At 38.8% G+C, this 21,201-nt stretch overlaps 1 protein-coding gene across 1 annotated transcript in view; it reads left to right on the top strand.

The window, feature by feature from the left end:
* nckap1l (NCK-associated protein 1-like) overlaps positions 1–21,201 on the top strand; it is a 96,397-nt gene that overhangs the window by 60,566 nt on the left and 14,630 nt on the right. The window contains exon 30 of the mRNA XM_002935658.5: positions 5,666–5,755. Coding sequence (XP_002935704.2) covers positions 5,666–5,755 — 90 coding nt within the window. The remainder of the gene's footprint in view (positions 1–5,665; positions 5,756–21,201) is intronic.

Here is a 21,201-nt window from a genome sequence, read left to right as displayed (position 1 = left end):
GTTACATAGGGTTGTAAAAAAAGTCCATCAAGTTCAACCCTTCCCAGCACACACAAACCTATCTACAGTATACACTCACACAAGCATTCCAGATCCTTTACATGTGTTACTATAATGTGTCTGATACTATTGGTACCTGTACAAGACCAATAAGATTATAAAAGCACTTTCCCTGAGTTGATAACTTTGGTTGGACCTCTCCAAAAAATATTTAAAGACAAATTAAGAAAACAAAAGTAAAAAAATATATAAAAAGGAAGCCAGTAATGCAATGAAATGTACAACAAGGAGACTGAGGGACGGAGTATTCATCACAATTTAGTTGCACAGTGAAATAAAAGAATAATAATTCTAAGCATTTGCCCAGTATACAGTAAATTAACATATTCATTAATTTAAAACTATTGCAAATATAATTGTTAATAAAAAAAAATATATGTCTGTACTTCACAGTTCTCTTTACGGCTTGTCTGACTACAGATACACTGTATACCGTAACAGAAACTGGCCCTCCTCCAGCCAAGAATCCTATTCCCATTGGTACAAGTAGTGAGAACAAGCAGTGAAAGAATAGGAGGGACAGACAGATACTGCTTTCAGTAGCCATGACATTTTCAATTACAGGGATAGGATTCATTATCCAGAAATCTTTTATCCAGAAAGCTCCAAATTACGGGAAGGCCATCTCCCATAGATTCCATTATGGTCAAATAATTTGAATTTGTAAAAATTATTTATTTTCTCTCTGTAATAATAAAATAGTACCTTGTACATGATCCCAACTAAGATATAAATAATCCTTATTAAAGGCAAGTGGTGGGTCTCTACTTAGAAGGGGGAACTGTCATGGAGAAAGTCAGGGAAGGGAGGGATTTATAGGTAGGGTTGCCATTACAAATTTACTGGCAAATAAGTTGCTGCAGGTCTCTGCACTCTGCACTGTTTGTAACATAGAGACCTTTGGATAGCACCATGAATACATTGTTTCCTGCATGCTGCAGCTCTTTATACTTAAAGGGTTGTTCACCTTTGCGTTACATTTTAGTATGATGTAGAAGGTAAAATTCTAAGACAATTTGCTATTAGTCTTCATTTTTTGTTATATGCGTTTTTTTTAATTATTTCACTTTTTGTTTAGCAACTCTCCAGTTTGGAATTTTAGCAGTTATTTGGTTGCTAGGGTTCAAATTACCTTAGCAAATTACCTTAGTGTTTTAAATGAGAGATATAGGTATACGAATAGGAGAGGTATAATGAGAGGTATACAAATAGGAGAGGACCTGAATACAAAAACATATATCAAAAAGTAACAATTAAACCAAAATTGCAGCCTCACATAGCAATAGTTTTTTGGCTCCCGGGACCCCCATTTGAATGTTGGGAAGAGTTAGAATAAGAAGGCAAATAATTAAAAAAACAATAAAGAATAGACCATTCTAAAACATTTAAAAAGTTTGCTTCAAAGTGAAGGGGGGCACATAGGTTTTGCACCCTTTCGGCTCCTAACTTGCGCATGATTGAGACCCTCAAGTTAGGGTCTACACTGTCTACACTGGGTCTTTCTAATGAATATGTAAAATCTCATACACCTGCATGCTTCTGCCGACACAATTCGAATAGACAGAGTACAAACAAGCGGCACAAATGAGCTGAAATAACACAGACTTGCAGATAAAGATTAAATAGTCCATATCTCACACAGACTAGTGAAATCGTTATGTGAAGGAAATGATTTCAATCTACATGAAGAAATTTGCACTGGGCATATGGATGCTGCTTTACATGCAAAGTATGGGCATTCTGCATTAACCCAGAAATAAAGGTGATGCAAGACTGGATGGGTTATATTTTTGCCATAGTGATAATTCTAGGCTTCAGGACTTAGAGATGAGTGAGATCTTTATCATGGTGAGATTTTAAAAGGGGCAGTAATACCGCCTTTTAAAAATCAGCGCAATAAATAGGACTTTGTGTGCTGGTACAAAAATACTAATATGTCTTAATTAAAACAATAACAAAAGATATATTTTATAAAGCCTAACAAAGGCTGAAGTTTAGGGCAGGGAGGGGTTAGTTTATACAAAACTCATTAGGGCTGATTTAAATCCACAAGCACAGTTGGTAACTTGTGCTTTTCATCACTTCTCAGTCCTTCCTGCCTTCCATTCTGCTGCTCTTATTGATGCAGGGGAACTGCCAGACCAAGTGGTTGCTCCAGGGTTCCCTCAGTACCCTGTGTCAGTAGGCACAGCTCACTTGCTCCAAAAGAATTAGTGCACACGTAACTCGCTCACCAAACACTGGAAATTCTGGAAATGAAGCCTAGTATACGACGGATGCAACTGCAGTAAACGCAGCACAATTGACACAATGACACCCTAATATTGTGAAAAAAACATGGTGATTGCACTTTGCCCACTGCCTCAAGGCAAGTGAATGTACCATCATGTCTCCATTTTGAATAAATGACCCTGTTTACAGGGAAAGACCTATAGATTAATGGGGAGTGGTCATCCTAAGCAATAATTCCAAATATTTTGGTAAGCAAAATAAATTTAGTAACAGTATATCATTTTTTTCAAATCTTGTTTTCTTAAGTCTTGGAATTCCCATTTACAGCAAGCAGGCAGCTGCCATTTTGTGAAGACAAGCTTTGTATCAACCCAAAATCTTAATTATGTGCCAGAATGGGGGACCTGATGCCTATTCCCTTGCAGAGATACACAATTGTAGACCATGAGGAGGGTGGGGGAAGGAGAGAAGTGCAGTGACATATAGGAATGGAAAGTGAAAGTGATTTCTTTCCTGCCTCTATGACTAAGGCAGGCAATATATGACTGGCTGGGATTTTTAAATACTTTTATAACAGGCATTGATGTTTAAATAAAAAAAACAATTTGTGTTTCATGTTTCATTTGCAAATGACGTTCTTTCATGTCTGGGTGACAGTTCCCCTTTAAAACCAAACAATTTTGCATTAGTGCTTTAAAATTGGTATACAATAAGGAAATTATGGATATGAATTGGTAGAAAATTATGGATATGTTTAAATGATAAAAATAACAGGTATATACGGTATATATGTGTGTACTGCCCCTTTCATACTATTTCTCTGAATTCTTTGAGCTGCAGATTCACTCAGCCCTACAGCATTATCTGACATAGCTGATATGATATTTCAAAGAGAAAATAAGTGGGTGGATTAGTACAAATACTTTGTCTTCATTATGCCACTAAATTGTATTAGAGAATAGCAGGGCCGTATTTATATATAGGCAGCTGCCTATATATTTGAATTTCTCCTGGCTGAAGTGTTTTAGGGGGTGAGGGGGTCACACGTGACTGGACGTGCGTGATGCCACTTCCACATCTGGGGGTTTTATTTAGATCCAGTGCCTACCGTGCCACTGAACCTAACTACAATACTGGAACAGTGCCATTTCGATTTTGTGAAAAAAGGCTTAAACAAGTACATAGCCAGTTTAATTTTAAATATGGAACTTGTTTTGAATCATTTACTGGAGGAAAGAAAACCTATGCTAAGTGTGCCATGCAGGAATGGATAATATTTGATTCTATTAAAAGTGATTTCAAACAGAAAAAAATAAATACAACAGGCATAGCAATTTGCAGTATTTAGAATAAACAAGAGACAGGAATAACATATCTAAATGGCAATTAGTAATGTACCTAGTTTTAATCAACACAGAATCAACAAGGAAGGAAATGTATTGCAGTTTGAAATCACAGTTTTTCCCAATTAGAGAAAATCGCAGCAAAAATGCCATTTTTATATATATGAAAATTCATGTTTTTTCTAACTCAAATTTTCTAGAGTTATCAAAAAACTTGAACAAGGACAGGCTTCCAAGGTTAAATAGAAGCCAATGAAATGTGTATCTGAAGCATTCAGGCAAACTGAGTGGCAAACTGCTTGGAGTTTGCTCAAACAGAGAAGATTTTACCGCAAAGGAATGGAATAATATAAATTTTGTTTGTGATTTATTTGCGATCACAGAAATATAGTTATGGAACACCTTAATATATTCTGTTATGCTTAATATGGCTGCAATATTCCCTGTGTATCCTAAAGATGAGCAAGTTTAACAGTGTTAACTGAATGTTAAGGGGTTGGCCCATCCAACATCAATTCAGGGCTGGAACTAGGGGTAGGCAGAGTAGATTTCTGAATAGGGTGCAACGAGATGGAAGGGGGGCAACTTGGAGGAGTGGGGGGAGAACATGGTAATTGAGGGGCCAGCAGGGGGAAGGAGTAGGGCCTTTGGCACCAATAGAGCCCTAGTGTGACACTGTATAAGTTTACTGTGCAAACAGATATAGATTGTAAGCTCTACGGGGCAGGGAAATCTATCCTCTTGTGTCTTTGACTCTTAACTTATTTTAACTGTATTTATCTGTATTTATTGTTATACTTTGTATTTATCTATTATTATCTTAATAACCCCCTGTTTGTATTAATGGATTCTACTGTACAGTGCTGGGTACATAAGTAGCGCTTTATAAATAAAGATATACATACATACATACAGATAATGAACAGGATGACTAAATCTGAAAAATAGTGGAATGCAAATCAAGTAAGCATTGCTTATTAGATCAGATAAGTTAGGATAGAAAGCCATCAAGATCAGCCCTTGCAAATTGTTCTACAAGACAACAGGAAACATTAAAGGACATGCACAATCAGCAGAGTAAGGCTAAAAAATACAGGTGCCCAAGGCATGGACGCCCGCTTGCCCAACCACCCCTGCTCCCCAGGCACATGCCAAACCACCCCTGCTCGCCACCAACATCAGCACCCCTTAGCTGGCCTTCTCTTCTCTCTCGTTACTAAGCCCCACTGTCAAATCGCTCATCTCATGTGGCGCTTGCTCTCCTTCTCCTTTCGATACAGGGTGTGCGAGTTAAAGAAGGCAACTAAGGCATGTGTCTAAGACCCTAGTGCCCCCCACCCTAGTTGCACCCCAGACGAATGCGTCTGCTGCCTACCTCCAGTTCCAGTGTTGAAATCAGATGAAATTTATACCCACACAAATAATCTAACTTCAGTGGTAAAAGGGAAATAAATGAAGAGACAATGAGACACAGAATACTTTATAAATATACCTGCTGTAAAATTGCTCTGTGCTCTGTCATTTTAACACAAAGCTGCACAGCATCCATCAGCATGATTGAAGGGTGTTTTTTGGCAGCACTGATTGACTGATTCAGTCCTGCTTCCCAAACCATATGATAGGAACTAAAAACAAATTGTGTGTAATATATCATCCAAATGGCAGAGAAGCCACTGCAGCAATGTTGCTGAGTTCTGACATTGCATCTGTACACTGCATCCATTTTGGCTGCCGGGACCCTGTATCCTACAGCTTGACCAGTGTGTAACTTTATTTGTGGTGGGACCCACCATTAAACTTCTAAACCCCATGCCTCATAAGAAAATGCATCTAGATTTCCTTTTCATTTGTTATGTGACAAATCTGCTAAATTGTGTAAAAAAGCCATATGGAGGAATTCACAACACCCTAGCAAACTGTTGATTGGTTGCTATGGGCTACTGCTAAGGTAAAATGACTGTAATTCCCCCTTAGTAAATATTACATTCTTTATCTTCTGCCAACAATCCATTTTGATTTTTTTTCCCCAGATGGCATCAGGGAGCCTGCTACAACTTGGGGAGGAAACTGATAAATCAAAAGCCAGAAATCGAGAGTCGATACTGATTCTGCTGCATCTTGTAAGTTACAAAGCAAAGTGCATTGTTCTTTCTTTTTCTATTACCCTAATGTGTCCATTTCCTAGCAGTTTACTCCAGTTCACTGAAAACTGTGCTTTTTTTTCTATATTAAAAGGGATGTCCGCCCAAAAAGTGTTTTTGCATATGAATGAAAAAAACTGTAGAAGTTCTACAATTAGGAAATCAGTGTGCAAAAAGCAAAAAAAGAGATCTGCGTTTTTTTCCAATCCAATTTTTGACATTTGCACACTTCCTTGTTTAAAGCATTTGCCTTAGGTCTCTAGTCTCCATTTCAGCCTGCAGCATACACCATAAATATCACACTGTACATCATTTTCCACCTCAAGCTGGATTTTTTGGCGCTATTTGCCATTCGCAGTCAGTCTCTGCTTTCTCTTGCGCCCCTTAGTGCTCATGCTCTTGTAAATTACTCTTAGTAACCTTCTATTATACATGAATTAAATAGTAAACAATTGAAATGATTACATTCTAATTGCAATTGAAGCAATATTTATTTATCCCTTTCTTTTTTTGTAACTGATGTTTTATTTTTCATTTATGCAGAAAACAAAATACACTGCAATAAGAAAGTATATATTAAGTTTCAATCATCAAGGGGAAAAAACAGAACATTGCTTTCAGTGATAATTTCTGTGTATTGTGTCTTCTTTATCTGTAAAAATCTTACCAATCAGAGCATAGGAAAAAGAATAATAAAAAAACAGATTATAAAAAGAAACAAATAGTTTAACATCAAAAAAGAAAACTATAGCAATATCTTTCGAATTGTGAGGTGGATGCTAGGCCATAAGACATATGGGTAAGTTGTAGGTTATCAAGAGCAAAGGTTTAACAAGGGTAGCAATATAGTAACATAGTAACATAGTAAGTTGGGTTGAAAAAAGACATACGTCCATCACGTTCAACCATAATGCCTATATATAACCTGCCTAACTACTAGTTGATCCAGAGGAAGGCAAAAAACCCCATCTGAAGCCTATAAACAATGAATTGTGACCAGAGGCAGTGGGCAGGTGGGTGTCCCCAATATAGGCTTAATTAGGTGGCCAAGCCCTGCATTTATTTATCCCTTTCCAACATCTGGTTTTGACTTTTTGATAATGTTGCTGAAGTCAGTTTTTCTCCAGGTGTGATAATCAGTTGACTTCTCAAATCCTTGAAAATTTTGCATTCCAGATGTAAAACCTAAAAGGCAATAACTGTGGGAGGGAGAGACTGAGATAAAATCAGAAATAATGGGCTGGCTAAAACTGAACTAACCTCTGAAGTACTTACTTCTACTTTGCTTAGATGTTTATGTCATGTCCTCAGTCAGCCACTGAAACTATTTTTTAGTAGGACCTTCTGTACTACTACAATGTCAGACCTGTAATACTTGCTACTCTATACCATATAATTAAAAAACAATATAAATTAATGTAAATTCCAATGTATATTGCACTATGTTTGTCTACACAGAGGGTAGGACAGACCTGACTTGATAACTGGATCCTACTTATAACCTGCATATAATAATAATATTTGCAACACATTCATTATTATCTACTTGTCCTCACTTTGCCCTTTAAATTGTGCAGTTATTTTTGCATATTTATATAAATCTGAAAAAGACTCCTACAAAGTCAAAGTAAGTCAGGGGGAAATACTGCAAAGAACTGCGTGACAGTCAGTGTATGGGGTTCTTCTTTCTGCATAGTTTCAGTTTTTATATTGTAACCCCCTTTTTGGCTGTAAAACAGACAAGACCAGCTACATAGGCTAAAGAGCTAGTCCAGTACACTGGATGAGCTTTCGCTATGTGGAAAGATCAAGGGGGTGGTAGTGAAACTACAACTCACTTAGGCTATGTGCAAAGTAAATGAATTAAGGACGCCAGAAGGTTCTTGCAGCAAACTCAAACTGAACTTAATTATTGTACAAGACAAGGATCCACAGGGTTATGCAGTAAATACTTACAAAACAGGTGTAACATTGGATTAGGCAATGTAGAGCAAGCAGAATGGAAAGGCACCACTGTGGAGAGTAGGATGGGTAGTAACAAGGTCCGTAGGGTTTCTAGTGGTCCAGATCCCCTACAGCAGACATGGATCAGGGAGAACAAGTTATACCTGATACCCTTGTCACTACTGCGGTCCCTTCAATAATGCAGGAGAGACTCTAAAGAAGAATTCTCCCAGCTACCTCTCCTGGTTTCTATCTAAGGCTAATGCCACATCATGTATGGCGTATATTTTCGGCGAGCTGAAAATACGCACCATATGCTCATTAACTGTGCCTGCACCCGAATTAATTGAATACACTCGGGTGCAGGCACATGTAGCCCAAATTCTCTTGTGTTTTTATTCAGATTTCGGCTACATGTGCCTGCACCCGAGCGTATTCAATTCATTCGGGTGCAGGCACAGGTAGGAGCAAATGGAGCATAATGCACGTATTTTCAGCAAGCGTTTTTCAGCTTGCCAAAAATATACGCCATACCCATGGTGTGGCATTAGCCTAAAGCTGATTGTTTCATTTTGAAAGTTCTATTTCAAAATATATCCTGCTCTAATCCTCATTTATGGGTCCCTGCTCCCTGACTTCTCTAAAGGTAAATGTCCCTCTGGCGTATGATGGCTTTACTGGGGCCTTGTTGATCCCAGGATCAAAAGAGGAAGAGACACCTTTGCAAACACAATGTTAGTGTAGGGAGCAAAATATAGATAATATAGGTAATTTAATACGGTATAAGATAAGAAATATGGATAAGACCTGCAATCCAACCTGCGACCCACAGACCTGTGACCCTCTGACTCGCATCTATACCCACATCTAAAAAATCTACCTGCAACCTACAGGGTACCCTTTTTTTTAGGTAAATTTAAGACAACTCTTAGTACTCAAGTCCAAGTAGTTATCCAAGGTCTATATATTTTATAGGGACATCATCTTCTTAGGGGGCTTAAAAAATATTGTCTTCATACAGGTAGGCCATAAAGCCTTGACGGCTTGGCCTTGATGTTTCTTTTTCCTTATTTCTTTAACCTCCCAGCCATGCTGCCTCTTCATTATATAGTAGTCTAGCACACTTAAATATGGTGTAACTTTGCCACCAAGCTACCTCCACTGTAAGCCTGGGCGTAATGGTGGCTAGTGTCATAATAAAAAATGGCCTAAAGTACATGAAGTGTCTTAGACAAAGGGCTACTTACTATGACAGGGCCAGAAATAGGGGTAGGCAAAAGAGGTAGCTGCCTAGGGTGCAACTGTGCCCGACTGGGTTGCCTAGGCTGCCTGGCCAGCTTTGCCTGCATCTGCTGTGTGAGATTGTGTCCTTAATATATCCAGACGCAACATCATACACTGCATATATTAGAGGAAGCTCAGAGGCTATGTGGTCAACATATAGATGGCACACGTTTCATATTAAAAAGTAAAGAATAGTCCACCTAAGAACCTCATTGCTAGCAACAATTTGAGGGATTTTATTTCGTCTTTCTACACTGTTGGTTGTGACTCTTAAAACAATGTTGTAGAAGTTAACTCTCCTCCAGCAATGACTCTTATTTGGCACACAGCTTTGCAGCTTCCTCACAGGCCTTATAATCTGCTGGTTGTTTCAGGGTGACTATATTTACATTATTAAAGCTGCACATGAATACATTTGTTACAGAACAAGATTGCCATATTGGTACAGAGATTCATTCAGGAAGCAATATACACATTTATAAAGCAGATAACATACATGATATATGAGTGGCCAGCCAGCCTTGTATGGAAAGTCTCTCATATAACCCACATAGGGCTTTATTGGGTCCAGCTGGAATAGCCATACAGGCACCTGCTTTCAGGTCAAACACTTTTCAAATAGATGTTGTGCCTATTTTTATGTTATGAATAGTGCAGCACAGTTTCCAGATTCATTCTCTCTACTTATGTAACAGTCCCCCTACTCATACAGGTCTTGGTGCAGCCGGCTTTTACCTTGCATGTTTCCTTCACACAGTTAGGACACACCACAGGCAGCTTGAGAGCCGTTTTGACTTTTTCAGTGGCTACATTTACTTTTTTTCCCCACCAATCCTCTTTTTTGCATTTTGATACCATCTATGAAATTGCCTGCCTTAATTATGGTTGATTGTCCCTGTCACGGTTAGTGGAACTGAGATGGAGGAAGAGACCTGAAGGAAACCCAAACTCTCCTTGCAGACAGTGCCCAGTTTGGAACCAAACTCAGGACCTGAAGGAGCTGAAAGGCAGCAATGCTATAACCACTGATATTTATAGACCATATGTGTCTGTCTATTACTTCTAACAGAACAGCAAACCATCCCCCAGACTTTTTTGGTTTAATGAAATTCAGTGGATAGAGCAGAAATTTAAGCTGTGTCCGCCTGAGCATTTTTTTTTGCCTTGTCCTATATTTTGTCTTGACCTATTTTTTTGCATTCGTGGTTTTGGATAGCACTTGTGAATTGTTTTTGGGCATAAAGTAAAATAGGGGAACAACAAGACACTTCAATAATCCGCTTGCTATCCACCATCCAGGAGAAGATGCAAAGGCAGGTGAACCCAATACAAGTGGTAAACAGCCGATTGTGTGTAAATAGCTTAACAGATTGGTGAAGGGGTACAAGTATAAGGCAATAATAATCGAGCCTCAATGTATGCCACCTTTCAGGCTAAGTACAATCTTCCTTAGTTTCTGCTCATAGCCTGCTACTCTTCCCTGCCTTCTTCCCAGTGTAACATTAGCCCGCCCAGCAGGGGGAGTAGCTACATGGAGCTGAAATTACTGAGGTAAAGCAATGCAGAGAGCAGCAACGGATTTCAAATCCAGCCTCCCTGAGGCCGCCCCCATTTGCCCACCCCTCCCCAATCGCGCATGTGTGAAAATCTCTTCCCTTACCCCCCCCGCGCCACCGCAAGCGCGCATGCACAGGCTTTAAACTCCCATACGGAGCTGTGGAGAGAATTCCCATTGCTCCGTATGGGAGCAAAATGACAAAATTTTGTTGCGGCGGGGCGGCATGCCGCCCCTAAATTTGTGTCGCCCTAGAGAGCTGGAGACGGTGCTGCTTTACCTTATTAGTAAGGTAAGCACACATATATTCCTTTATATATCATTTATTTTTATAGTCTTCTACTATATCGGAACTGTAGGAACTGTAGTGTACATAGCTGTAATAGATCTATTGTTCAGCTCATACAAATTAGAAGTACACCCAAGGGTTAAGTCTGAGGTGGAAACTGATTCTTCTGGGGCTATCTAGATTAATCTTTCTGGGAAATGATAGGGAGTGATAAAGGATTGGGGTGCTAGAAATATGGGAGAAATGTTCAGCTGGAATTGGTTATTGTGGGGGGCTTAAGTTTTGGAACTGGAGATATTAAGCTGATAATGGCTGGACTGGCTGGGAGTTGACAGAAAAATGCAAGAGACAATCTGTAGAACTTAAAAATGAGAGCTGAGAGTTGATTGTAAGGCAGCTGTTGGTTTAGAATTAATCTCATATTAAGTGTTCTTAGAGAGACAGTGTTATGGAACTGAACAGAGTTAAAAAAAAAATTCAGCTGTAAAGGACCAATGCCACCAAACTGCATTTTTACTTAAGTATTTTAAATTTGTCAAAATTTTAAAAAAATTGTTCAAGTTTTTTTCCCTGTGTTTCCCTGTGCTGGATCTGTCATGTGTTTCAGCACAGGAAGAAATGCAGGCCTATATATCCTATAAGGCTGTACTCTGTGTGGCACAGGGAAGCTCCTAACACAGCAAGTTGCATTCCACCTGCATTCCACGCTTGCCTGTGCCACAGTGACTACAGTCATATAGGAAATACAGGCCTGCATTTCTTTTTGTGTTCCCCTGCGCTGAAACACACGCAAGATCCAGCGCAGGAAAACACATGTAAAAAAATCCTTGTCTGTATGAGTGGGGTAACTGTCATTGCATAGAGATACGCAACATTTTTAGCCTCCCCAAACAAAAAAATCACCATCCGCCTATGACATAAATACAGGATAATACCAAAGTGACACCGTAGCAGGTGGGACAGGAAGAAAGCCAACCTTAAATACATTAGGGGAATCTCTTAGAAGGGAGCCATCTCCCAAAGCCTTACCGCCCTCACAGTGAAGAACCATTGACGTTGCTTCAGGTGAAAATTCTGTTCCTCAAGTTTAAATGGGCGGCCTCTTGTCCTGTTTTAGTCTAACAGCAGTTGGTAAAGTTTTACTAATGAGGAAATAAAAGATGCAGTAAGATAAATCATCAGTCAATAGACACAGAGCAGTTCATACCATCAGGGCTGTGATTGGGGGGTGACAGGGGGTACAACTGTACTGGGCCGTGTTCCCCTCCCCTATGTGCCACCTCCTCTCCCTATATGTCACTCCCATCCAACCCCTATGTGTCAGTTACTGCCTTCTTCATTACTTTCATTTATTAACCCCACCCTCTCTCCTGTCCCCATATATCCCTCATGTAATGCCGGTCATAACAGGCTTTTCACCCATATGCCATTCCCCATGTGTCACTCACTGCCACACTCACTGCCCAGTGCCATCCTTGTGTTCATGGGGGGACCCATATAAATAACTTGTATGGGGCCCCAAAGTTTCTGATGGCAGCCCTGATAAAAGTCTCTTATGTTCTGGCACTTCCCACTGATTGGCAGCTCTGTTCCTGTTTGCCCATCCTGCTTCTAAACTATCTACCAATATGTCTGTCAATACTGTTGATACTAGCTATGAAATTGCCTGCCTTAATTATGGTTGATTGTCCCTGTCACGGTTAGTGGAACTGGGGTCTATGGTCTATAACCCACATAGGGCTTTATTGGGTCCAGCTGGAATAGCCATACAGGCACCTGCTTTCAGGTCAAACACTTTTCAAATAGATGTTGTGCCTATTTTTATGTTATGAATAGTGCGGCACAGTTTGCAGATTCATTCTCTCTGCTTATGTAACAGTCCCCCTACTCATACAGGTCTTGGTGCAGCCGGCTTTAACCCTGCATGTTTCCTTCACACAGTTAGGACGCACCAACTGTCATATCGAAGACAACAGAACGAAAAGAACCTCCTACAAGTGGGAGGACTCAGATAGCCTAGTGGTTAGGGAATCAGCCTTCAGTGGGGTGACCCGCTGTGACTCGGGTTCGATTCCACCCTAGGTGCACCTTGTGACCTTAGACAAGTCACTTAACCTATATACCCATGTCCCGGCCAGCAAGCTGCGCGGGCAGCTTGAGAGCCGTTTTTACTTTTTCAGTGGCTACATTTACCTTTCCCCACCAATCCTCTAATGATTTATAATACCAGCTATGAAATTGCCTGCCTTAATTATGGTTGATTGTCCCTTAGTGGAACTGAGTTCTATGGCAGCTGAAAGCAACTGACACAGGAAAAATCAGTTTCTTTCCAATAAGAAGTCAATTGATACACATTCCTGATGCTTGTGATATTAACTATGAGAGCCCACTAGATATCAGACCAATGCCAATAAAAGACTGAAAGCAGTTGCAGATCAGCAATAGCTGGATATTCTGAAGACAGGGGCGCTGCTGCCATAAGCCTGCAAGTTAATAGGGGCGGCAAAAAGCCACTCCTGGTAGCTTTAAGAGCTGAAATTCTGATTTTAAATCGGATTTTTGACTCTGTACTAGCAATGTGGCCCCCTCTTCACACCTCTGCGAGGGAGGCGGCACCTGAAAGGCTGCCTCAGGGCAGCATAGACCCCATAAACGCTCCTGTCTGAAGATGAATTGTTTTTTTTATTAGAGCAAGTATGAATGTATACGGCAGGGTCAGCATTGTTTTCTAGCTTAGGGTGCATCAAGGGCTCACTTATAGAAAGGGTTAATAAGCACAGGAATTTACCAATGGCTCAGCTAGTGGGAAAACAGAAAGCTTTTTTGTGCTACAAACCCTGCTGATTTCTGCCAGATGTAAAAGGAAATGGGAATTCACATCACAAAATGTTTCAGTCATTTTTCTCTCTTGATTTACTGCAGTGGCCTTTTAAAAAAAAAAAAGTAATTTCTGAAAAATGTTTTGGGCTATTCATACCTTTGATTCTAATCAAATTAAACATAATAGAAAGGTAAATGATGTTGCCTTAAAGGAGAAGGAAAGGCTAATAAAGAGTTAATCTCAAGCTGCAGGCATACCTTCAGTTCTCTCAATAGTGCCCTTAAGTCTCCCCATATTTCACCTGTTCAGATGATCAGAAGCCAATCAAGAAAGTTCCCATAATGCCTCGCTCCTGCACCAAGACCCCTGTACATGCGCAGTTTGTAAGACTATGAGGAAGCTTCCTGCTGATTGGCTCAGAGCACACATTCCTAAGGGGGGGGTTCTTAGCAATCTTGAGGGAGGGGGGAGCAGGAGAGAGGAGAGAGCTGTGCAGACTCTGGCACAGGAATTACAGAGACAAGGAAGCAGACAAGAAATCCTGTTTCCTTTGATAGAGGACTCAGCGCAGTGTTTATGTGAGTGCTTATGGCTGTATTTACAGACCTTTCTGAAAGAACCCTGCTTGCCGTGTTGCTGCTGTTCTTGCCTCATTTCGAAGCTGTTATATTAACTTGCATTAGTGTGTTTTATTTATAAATGCAGCAGCGAGGCCTTAACTTTATATTACACCGTGTTTATTGGAGTTCATTACTGAAATCCACATCAGCAGAAAACAAAGACTTCAGTCTAACAAAAGCAATAAAAGTTGATGAAATCAGACAAGTGCTTACAGACAAGTGTTTTTCCCTGCGTTTCCCTGTGCTGGATCTTTCATGTGTTTCAGCACAGGAAGAAATGCAGGCCTATATATCCTATTAGGCTGTACTCTGTGTGGCACAGGGAAGCTCCGTTTCTTTTTGTGTTCCCCTGCACTGAAACACACGCAAGATCCAGCGAAGGAAAACGCATTTAAAAAATGCCTGTCTGTATGAGTGGGGTAACTGTCATTGCATATAGATACGCAACATTTTTAGCCTCCCCAAACAAAAGAATCACCATCCGCCTATGAATTTCCCTTTATAAAGGGGTTTTAAAAATTCTCCATTTACTAAAGTTAACTTTAAGTGGCAAATAATACAGCGTTGCTGTAAAATTCTAAAATTGACATCATAATAAATGTCCTCCAGCATGTGGTTCTTGAATCTGTGTGCTTATTTATGAGCCTGTTAGTGCCGCTGAGCCCTGCATCACAAGTTGATACAAATGAATGATGTTTTCTAAGCCGTAGCAGTGCTTTATTTCAGACTGTCAAATAGAGGTAAATATGCCAGTACCCAAACATAAAACAATGATATGAGAGAATAATAAAATACATTTAAACCTCCATAGAAACAGTATTATTGAAACCAAGGTATACAAGGTATTACAATTCATATGTAAAAGCAGCAGTTTCTATCCATGACTCTTAAGAACATATTCATAGAATAAAGTTCGAAGTTTCGGATAGCAATAAAGAGAAAAGAGTCTGCAACCCAACTTCCACAGATTCTTCCTAAACTTCCAGTGCAATGGTGTTTTTACAATCATTTACAATTACATAATAATACAATTATGTATTTAGAAAACAGTACATGAAACAGAATGGTGTACAACTGCTATTGCCATTCCCAATACTCCATTATAATTGAATAAAATGTAGGAGATTACCTTCTCCCTATGATCTGTGGTTGGTTTCATTAAATGTAAATGTAAGCTTTGGTGGGATTGTTAGGTTAGCCTTACCAGGGTGGTGCCATGCTGGGTAGACGTGTATGGCTTTCTGTTGGATCTCTCTCAGTAGAATGAGTATGTAGATCCTGGGTTTGGAGGAGGCCATAATGAAGAGTTGTGCTCTAAGGCCAGATGTCTCAGTTAGAGCCCATATGTGAGTGAGTGGACCCTACGAATGACTAATAGAAAGGGTTAGAGCCTATGTATCCATGGTCTAGGAATTTAAAAAATAGAGGGGTTATTTAGTGGGTAACTTTAAAGTTTCAGTAGTGTGAGTGAATTAATATCATGAGTGTATACTCCGCTTGGGTTCCATAGTGTAAGGATTAAAGTGTATTTGCTGGTACTGTAACCAAAGAGTCACTGTGCCAATTGCTGTTATTTAATCCAGAATATTAAACCTACTGTTGTGCCTCATTTGTGCCTGTTAATATCGTGTTTATTAGTTTTATCAGAACCATAGGGGCCCACTTTCAGCCTACGCATCATCCTTCTAGTTTAATTGAAGGCATGCCCTTGACTGGAAGGGGTCAGGGATATAAAATGTGTTCTGCTTTGGGTGAGCCTAATGGTATTACAGAAATAATTCTACCTTCATGTCTGGTTGGCTGCTTCTTTTATTGAGAAGCAAGTTGGGCTAATAGAAAAAATGCATTTAATTCAAAGATGTCCTACCTGCCACCCTCAAGCTGTACATGAATTGCACCTCTTGTGATCAGTCTATAATGCTTTATTCAATTATATTTTTGTGTCTATGAGTGGAAACAGCCATGTTTGTTCAGATGAGGTAAGCTCGCCCACAGTTGGATCCCTGCAGCCAAGCGCTGCTAAAGTTATTTACCAACCCATGATCTATGCTGTAACACTATAGCAAAGGCTTTGGGTCCCCGTGATATCAGTCGTTCTTGGTAGACCAGCAAAATCAATGGCAACAAGTGAACTAAACTACATTTGTCATTTTCCAGACAAACTTTAGGGGCAGATTTATCAAAGCATTAATAACATTTTCATTTTTTTAAACTTTCCCAGAAAATTTGCCAAATTCTCAGCACTCTACTAGAAATGTAACATTTTAACACATTTGCAAGGTCAAATTGAATTCTATTGTTTTTTTTTTCTCTAGCAGTAACAACTGGGAGCACTCAAAAAAAATCCCGGATCTTTAGCAAATCTGCCCTTTAAATCTAGAGATTTCTGAAACATGAATAAATGATTGTGATGAGAAATATTTAAAAACAATATTTTTTTTATTTATACCATTACAATTCTCAGCGAGTACTAATGCAGTGCGTTGCTAGATATTTTGATGGTAAAGATCTTCCCATAAAAGCCTAATAATAATTAATTCCCAGGGTCCTCTCTACTCATAATTATTTTTTCATTGATGTTTGCCTGGATTAGGAGGGCACCAGGGAAAGGCTGTGAAGCTCAGTAACATGTGGGAGATAATCTATTGCATTAGAGCAACTGATGCCTTCTCCTGCACTACAATATGACTCCCAGAGCCTGACATATGCAAGGAATTCATAATTCTACTTCTCTTTAAAATATTCAAAGAAGTAGCAGTGCTATGTGAATGTGCTGTGTGTATCTACCTTGATCTAATGAGTTCTCCGTACATTGTTTATCAGACTATGCAGCTATAAGATACATGTGGTAGAACTGTACTCCTTCAGACTGAATGTGGCATTTAGTGATTTTATAATGGAAGAGCCAGGCAAGATACAGGTATGAAACCTGTTATCCAGAATGTTCAGGACCTGGTTTTTTTTACTGATAAGGGGTATTTCCCTTATTTGTATCTCTACACTTTAAGGGTCACATTTACTAAGCAATTTTAAGAAATAGTCAAATTTATTTTCAAGATTTACCAATGGGTTTTCACCAGTACTTGATTTTTCAATATTGTTTCTGGAAAAATTAGAGTTTCTAAAAAGTTTTCCCCAAAAACTAATATTTTTCTGGAAGAACTCGTGTAATTTGAGATTTATTAACGCTTAGGTTACTTTTTTCTCTGAAAAAAAAATTGGGCAGGTTTGATCTGGCGAGTACCATTGAGTCCTATGGAGGGCTTCATATACTAGAAATGTTTGAGTTTAACTCAAAAATGGTTAAAAAAGTGAATATTCATTGACAGCCTGTCCTTTTGCTATAAACTTTCAAGTAGAAGTTAATCCCATCATTGTTTTCTATTTCACTCAGTTTCAAGGGGAAGTTAATCCCATTATTGTTTTTCGATTTCACACACTTTCAAGTGGAAATTAATGCCATAATAGTTTACTATTTCACACACTTTCAAGGGGAAGTTAATCCCATCATTGTTTTCTATTTCACCCGGTTTCAAGTCCCCTTATCCGGAATACCCTTAGTCCCGAGCATTCTGGATAACAGGTCTTATACCTGTATACCACTACTGGTGCAAGCAACACGGGGCACTGTCATGTAATACTTTGAAGGAGAACTTAAAATAGTAAATATAGTAAATATATACACATTTATTTAATAGCATTAAAATTTTAAGACGAGGGAACTGGTTCCCCTATATGGAGAAACAAATGATAAGGTAATGCAAATTTTAGGGTATGCTGTAATTGCAGTATCAAAGCAATATCATATAAATGTATTCTTCTACATGCTCTTGTCTTGGCAAGGTTGGTTCTGAATCTGAACATCTGACCAATGACAATCAGGAAAATGGCAACTACAAACATTTGGAGATGCTAGAAAGTAAGGTGAAGATAGTGTAAAACAAAACTTTCTCTAGATTCTCCATTTAGAAATGTCCTGAGAAGCACAATTGGAATGTAGGGAGCCTGAAGAACAGTGTCCAACACCATTCCTAATCAATAAGTCAGCATTTTGTACTAGGAAAACGTATTTGTACTTATTTTTAAACATTTAAACCTCTGCAATATGAACTGCTGAAACAATTGAACTTTAATGTGCCTATTCATGAAAGCGCCATGATGTTTCTATAATTGGAACGCAACTAGAGAGGTAGAACTTTAAGACCTAAGCATTGGAAAGTAACAAAGTTGTTAAGCAAGGGCTTCTCCTACAGCACCCTTGGCTTCAATTAGTACATCATTGTGTTGTGCAGAGTGTGGAGATAAGCAACAAACAACACTGACCTACTCCATTTTCATATATATTTTGAAATATTGTTGTAATAAGTTTATAATCACAGCACCCCTCTGTAACCTTGGAATGCAGCCATACATTTTCTAAATTATTTCTTTAAAGGAACATTTATGAACTATGTTCACACATTGGGCCAAATTCTATTGAAGGCAAAAGAAAATTCTTAATACCAGATTTTCCCATAGACTTTAATAGAGTTTTAATGTCATAAACCTTGAGATATATTTTTCTCCTCAAACTAAATCTGCGTTGCTTTGTGCTTGCGTGACATTGCATGGCACAGGGAATAGTGGTGTAGCCTTTTTTTGCTTCTCCATATTTCCATGATTGTGGCTGACTGATGGCTAATGGCACTCTTCATGATGACACAGGCCAACATGGTGTTTATACACCATGGGGCCAGATTTACTTACTACTGTAGCTACTGTATAATAGGAGAAATCCTCTTGAATCATGCCCATTCGTTTTCATGTGTTGGACCAGATTCAATACCATGAGAAAATGTTATTATGATTTAACACGTGGATACTTGTAGAAGTGATTAAATTTGAGGAGATTAAACTTTTCTCCTAATTTATTTCCAGTTTTCCCCATAGAGTTTTCATGTGATAAACAGTGAGATAAGTTTCATTGCATTGCATGTGGCTCTGTGGGAAAGTCTGGAACTGAATTAGGAACTACGCTTTCCTCATCAAATTCAATCTGGCCCATTAAACCATAAAATAATATTTTCCCATTGATTTGAATCTGGTCCTGTATTGGATAACTCCTAAAGCCTATGCTAGGGTTTTTTTTCCTTTGACCATAGAAAGAGTTCTTGTGCTGTTTAGAGTGTGTCCCAATGACCAGCTTTATTTATATGAAGCTTCTTCCTTCAGTAGAAACAGAGTTAGAAGGGAGGGCTTCAAAACAAATTTCAAGAAAGAAATGAAAGGCACACACTATTTCACATCACAGGGATGTTTTTAGTTGTAAATGAATTATTGATGATTATCATGACTATGATGGCATGCAATATGTTGTCTACAAACATCTAAGCATTTTATAGAGCGAGCCTTTAGCATGTGGACTTTTATTTGAGTCCAAAAAAGGAACAGCTCAGGGTAGTAATTTATTCTTTATGTTTGAAGCTCTGTAATGACATTTTAATGTTTTATCTTCTCAAAATATTCAATTGCAGGCTTAAATTTGTTCCCCTGCATATAAATTGGAATAACGTGTCACCTTCTCAATATGGGACAGAAGCCTAGTTTGCATAAAAGTATTCATTGTAACAAAGTATGCTGGGAATAAAAATCTTGCTCTTAAATATACAAACCTTAAAGTCAAGAGATCCATGTGTCTGTGCTGCTATAAAGTTAATGAAAGTTATGTGAAAATTCCATATACGATAATGTGACAAGACAGACGATTAATTAATCCATGTTTTGCTCTTGCAAGGTAGATAATTTGATTCCCATTGCACAGATAATCCCCCTGCATAATGGACTCCTTCTAAGGGCCGTGACAAATAGGGAGATTAGTCGCGCAGCGACAAGTCTCCATTGTCGCAGGCGACTTATCTCCCTGCAGTGCCATCCCACTGGCTAGAATGTAAGTCGCTAGTGGGATGGCATACGCAGTGCCGTGATTTGCCGAAGTTGACTTGATAGGAAACTTCTGCGGCTTCCGCAAATTGCGGCGCCGCGACAACAGAGATTTGTCGCGGCGCGACTAATCTCCCAGTGTGTCACGGCCCTTATGTGTAGACCAAAACAGCCACAACAAAGGGGAAAAGGGGGAAATTGTTTAATCTAATTATCTACCTTGCAAGGATTAAACATGTAGTAGCTTCAATTTCTTTTTGCCCTGTTATTCTCAATAAACATAGACCACCATAAGGTAAGAAGTATGTTCAACAGAAGCCCTATTTATTGTGAAGGGGAACCATCACAAAAATAAAAAATTAATACAAGCTTGATTTCATAGAATTAATAAACTTTTTAAATATAATCAGTTCCAACTTATGTACCGTTTATTCTCTTCACTATACCCTACAAACAGTAGAACATATAATTGTTTATATTTACATTACTATTTCTGATTTTCATGAGATGAAGCTGATATTCAATTTTCATTTTCCAAAGAATTTTCCTTCTTGGAAAGTCCACAGTGCAATTTAAACAAATCCCATTCCAACCCCCATTAAAATGTAATAGAAGGATACAGACTAATAGCAAATATACAGAACTTAGTACCAGTCCAGGGTTGTGTATTCTTGTACTTTGTATTGGACAGGAAAATACACTAAAACATAGCATTGTGCTTTGTGCACATTTGGGAGTGAAATGTAACTCTACAAAGGGGGTATGTTGTGAATATTTATTGACACATAAATAACATTGGAAAACTGCAAAAACATTAAAAAATAACTCATTTCAAAGCATCTAAAGATCTTTGTAGTAATGCACAAGGGATGTCTTGGGTATTTTATATACTTTCATTCTCTTGACTAGGGGAATGAAAATGTAACTTCCTTCTGCTAAAATCAGCAGTTTTCATTCACAGAGGGATAATGTATCCAGCCTAGTAACGCTGAC

This window comes from Xenopus tropicalis, chromosome 2, assembly GCF_000004195.4.
Source record: "Xenopus tropicalis strain Nigerian chromosome 2, UCB_Xtro_10.0, whole genome shotgun sequence".
Classification (NCBI taxonomy): Eukaryota; Metazoa; Chordata; class Amphibia; order Anura; family Pipidae; genus Xenopus; species Xenopus tropicalis.
Note: the sequence above shows the minus strand (reverse complement) of the source record. Positions and strands in the feature narration are given on the sequence as shown.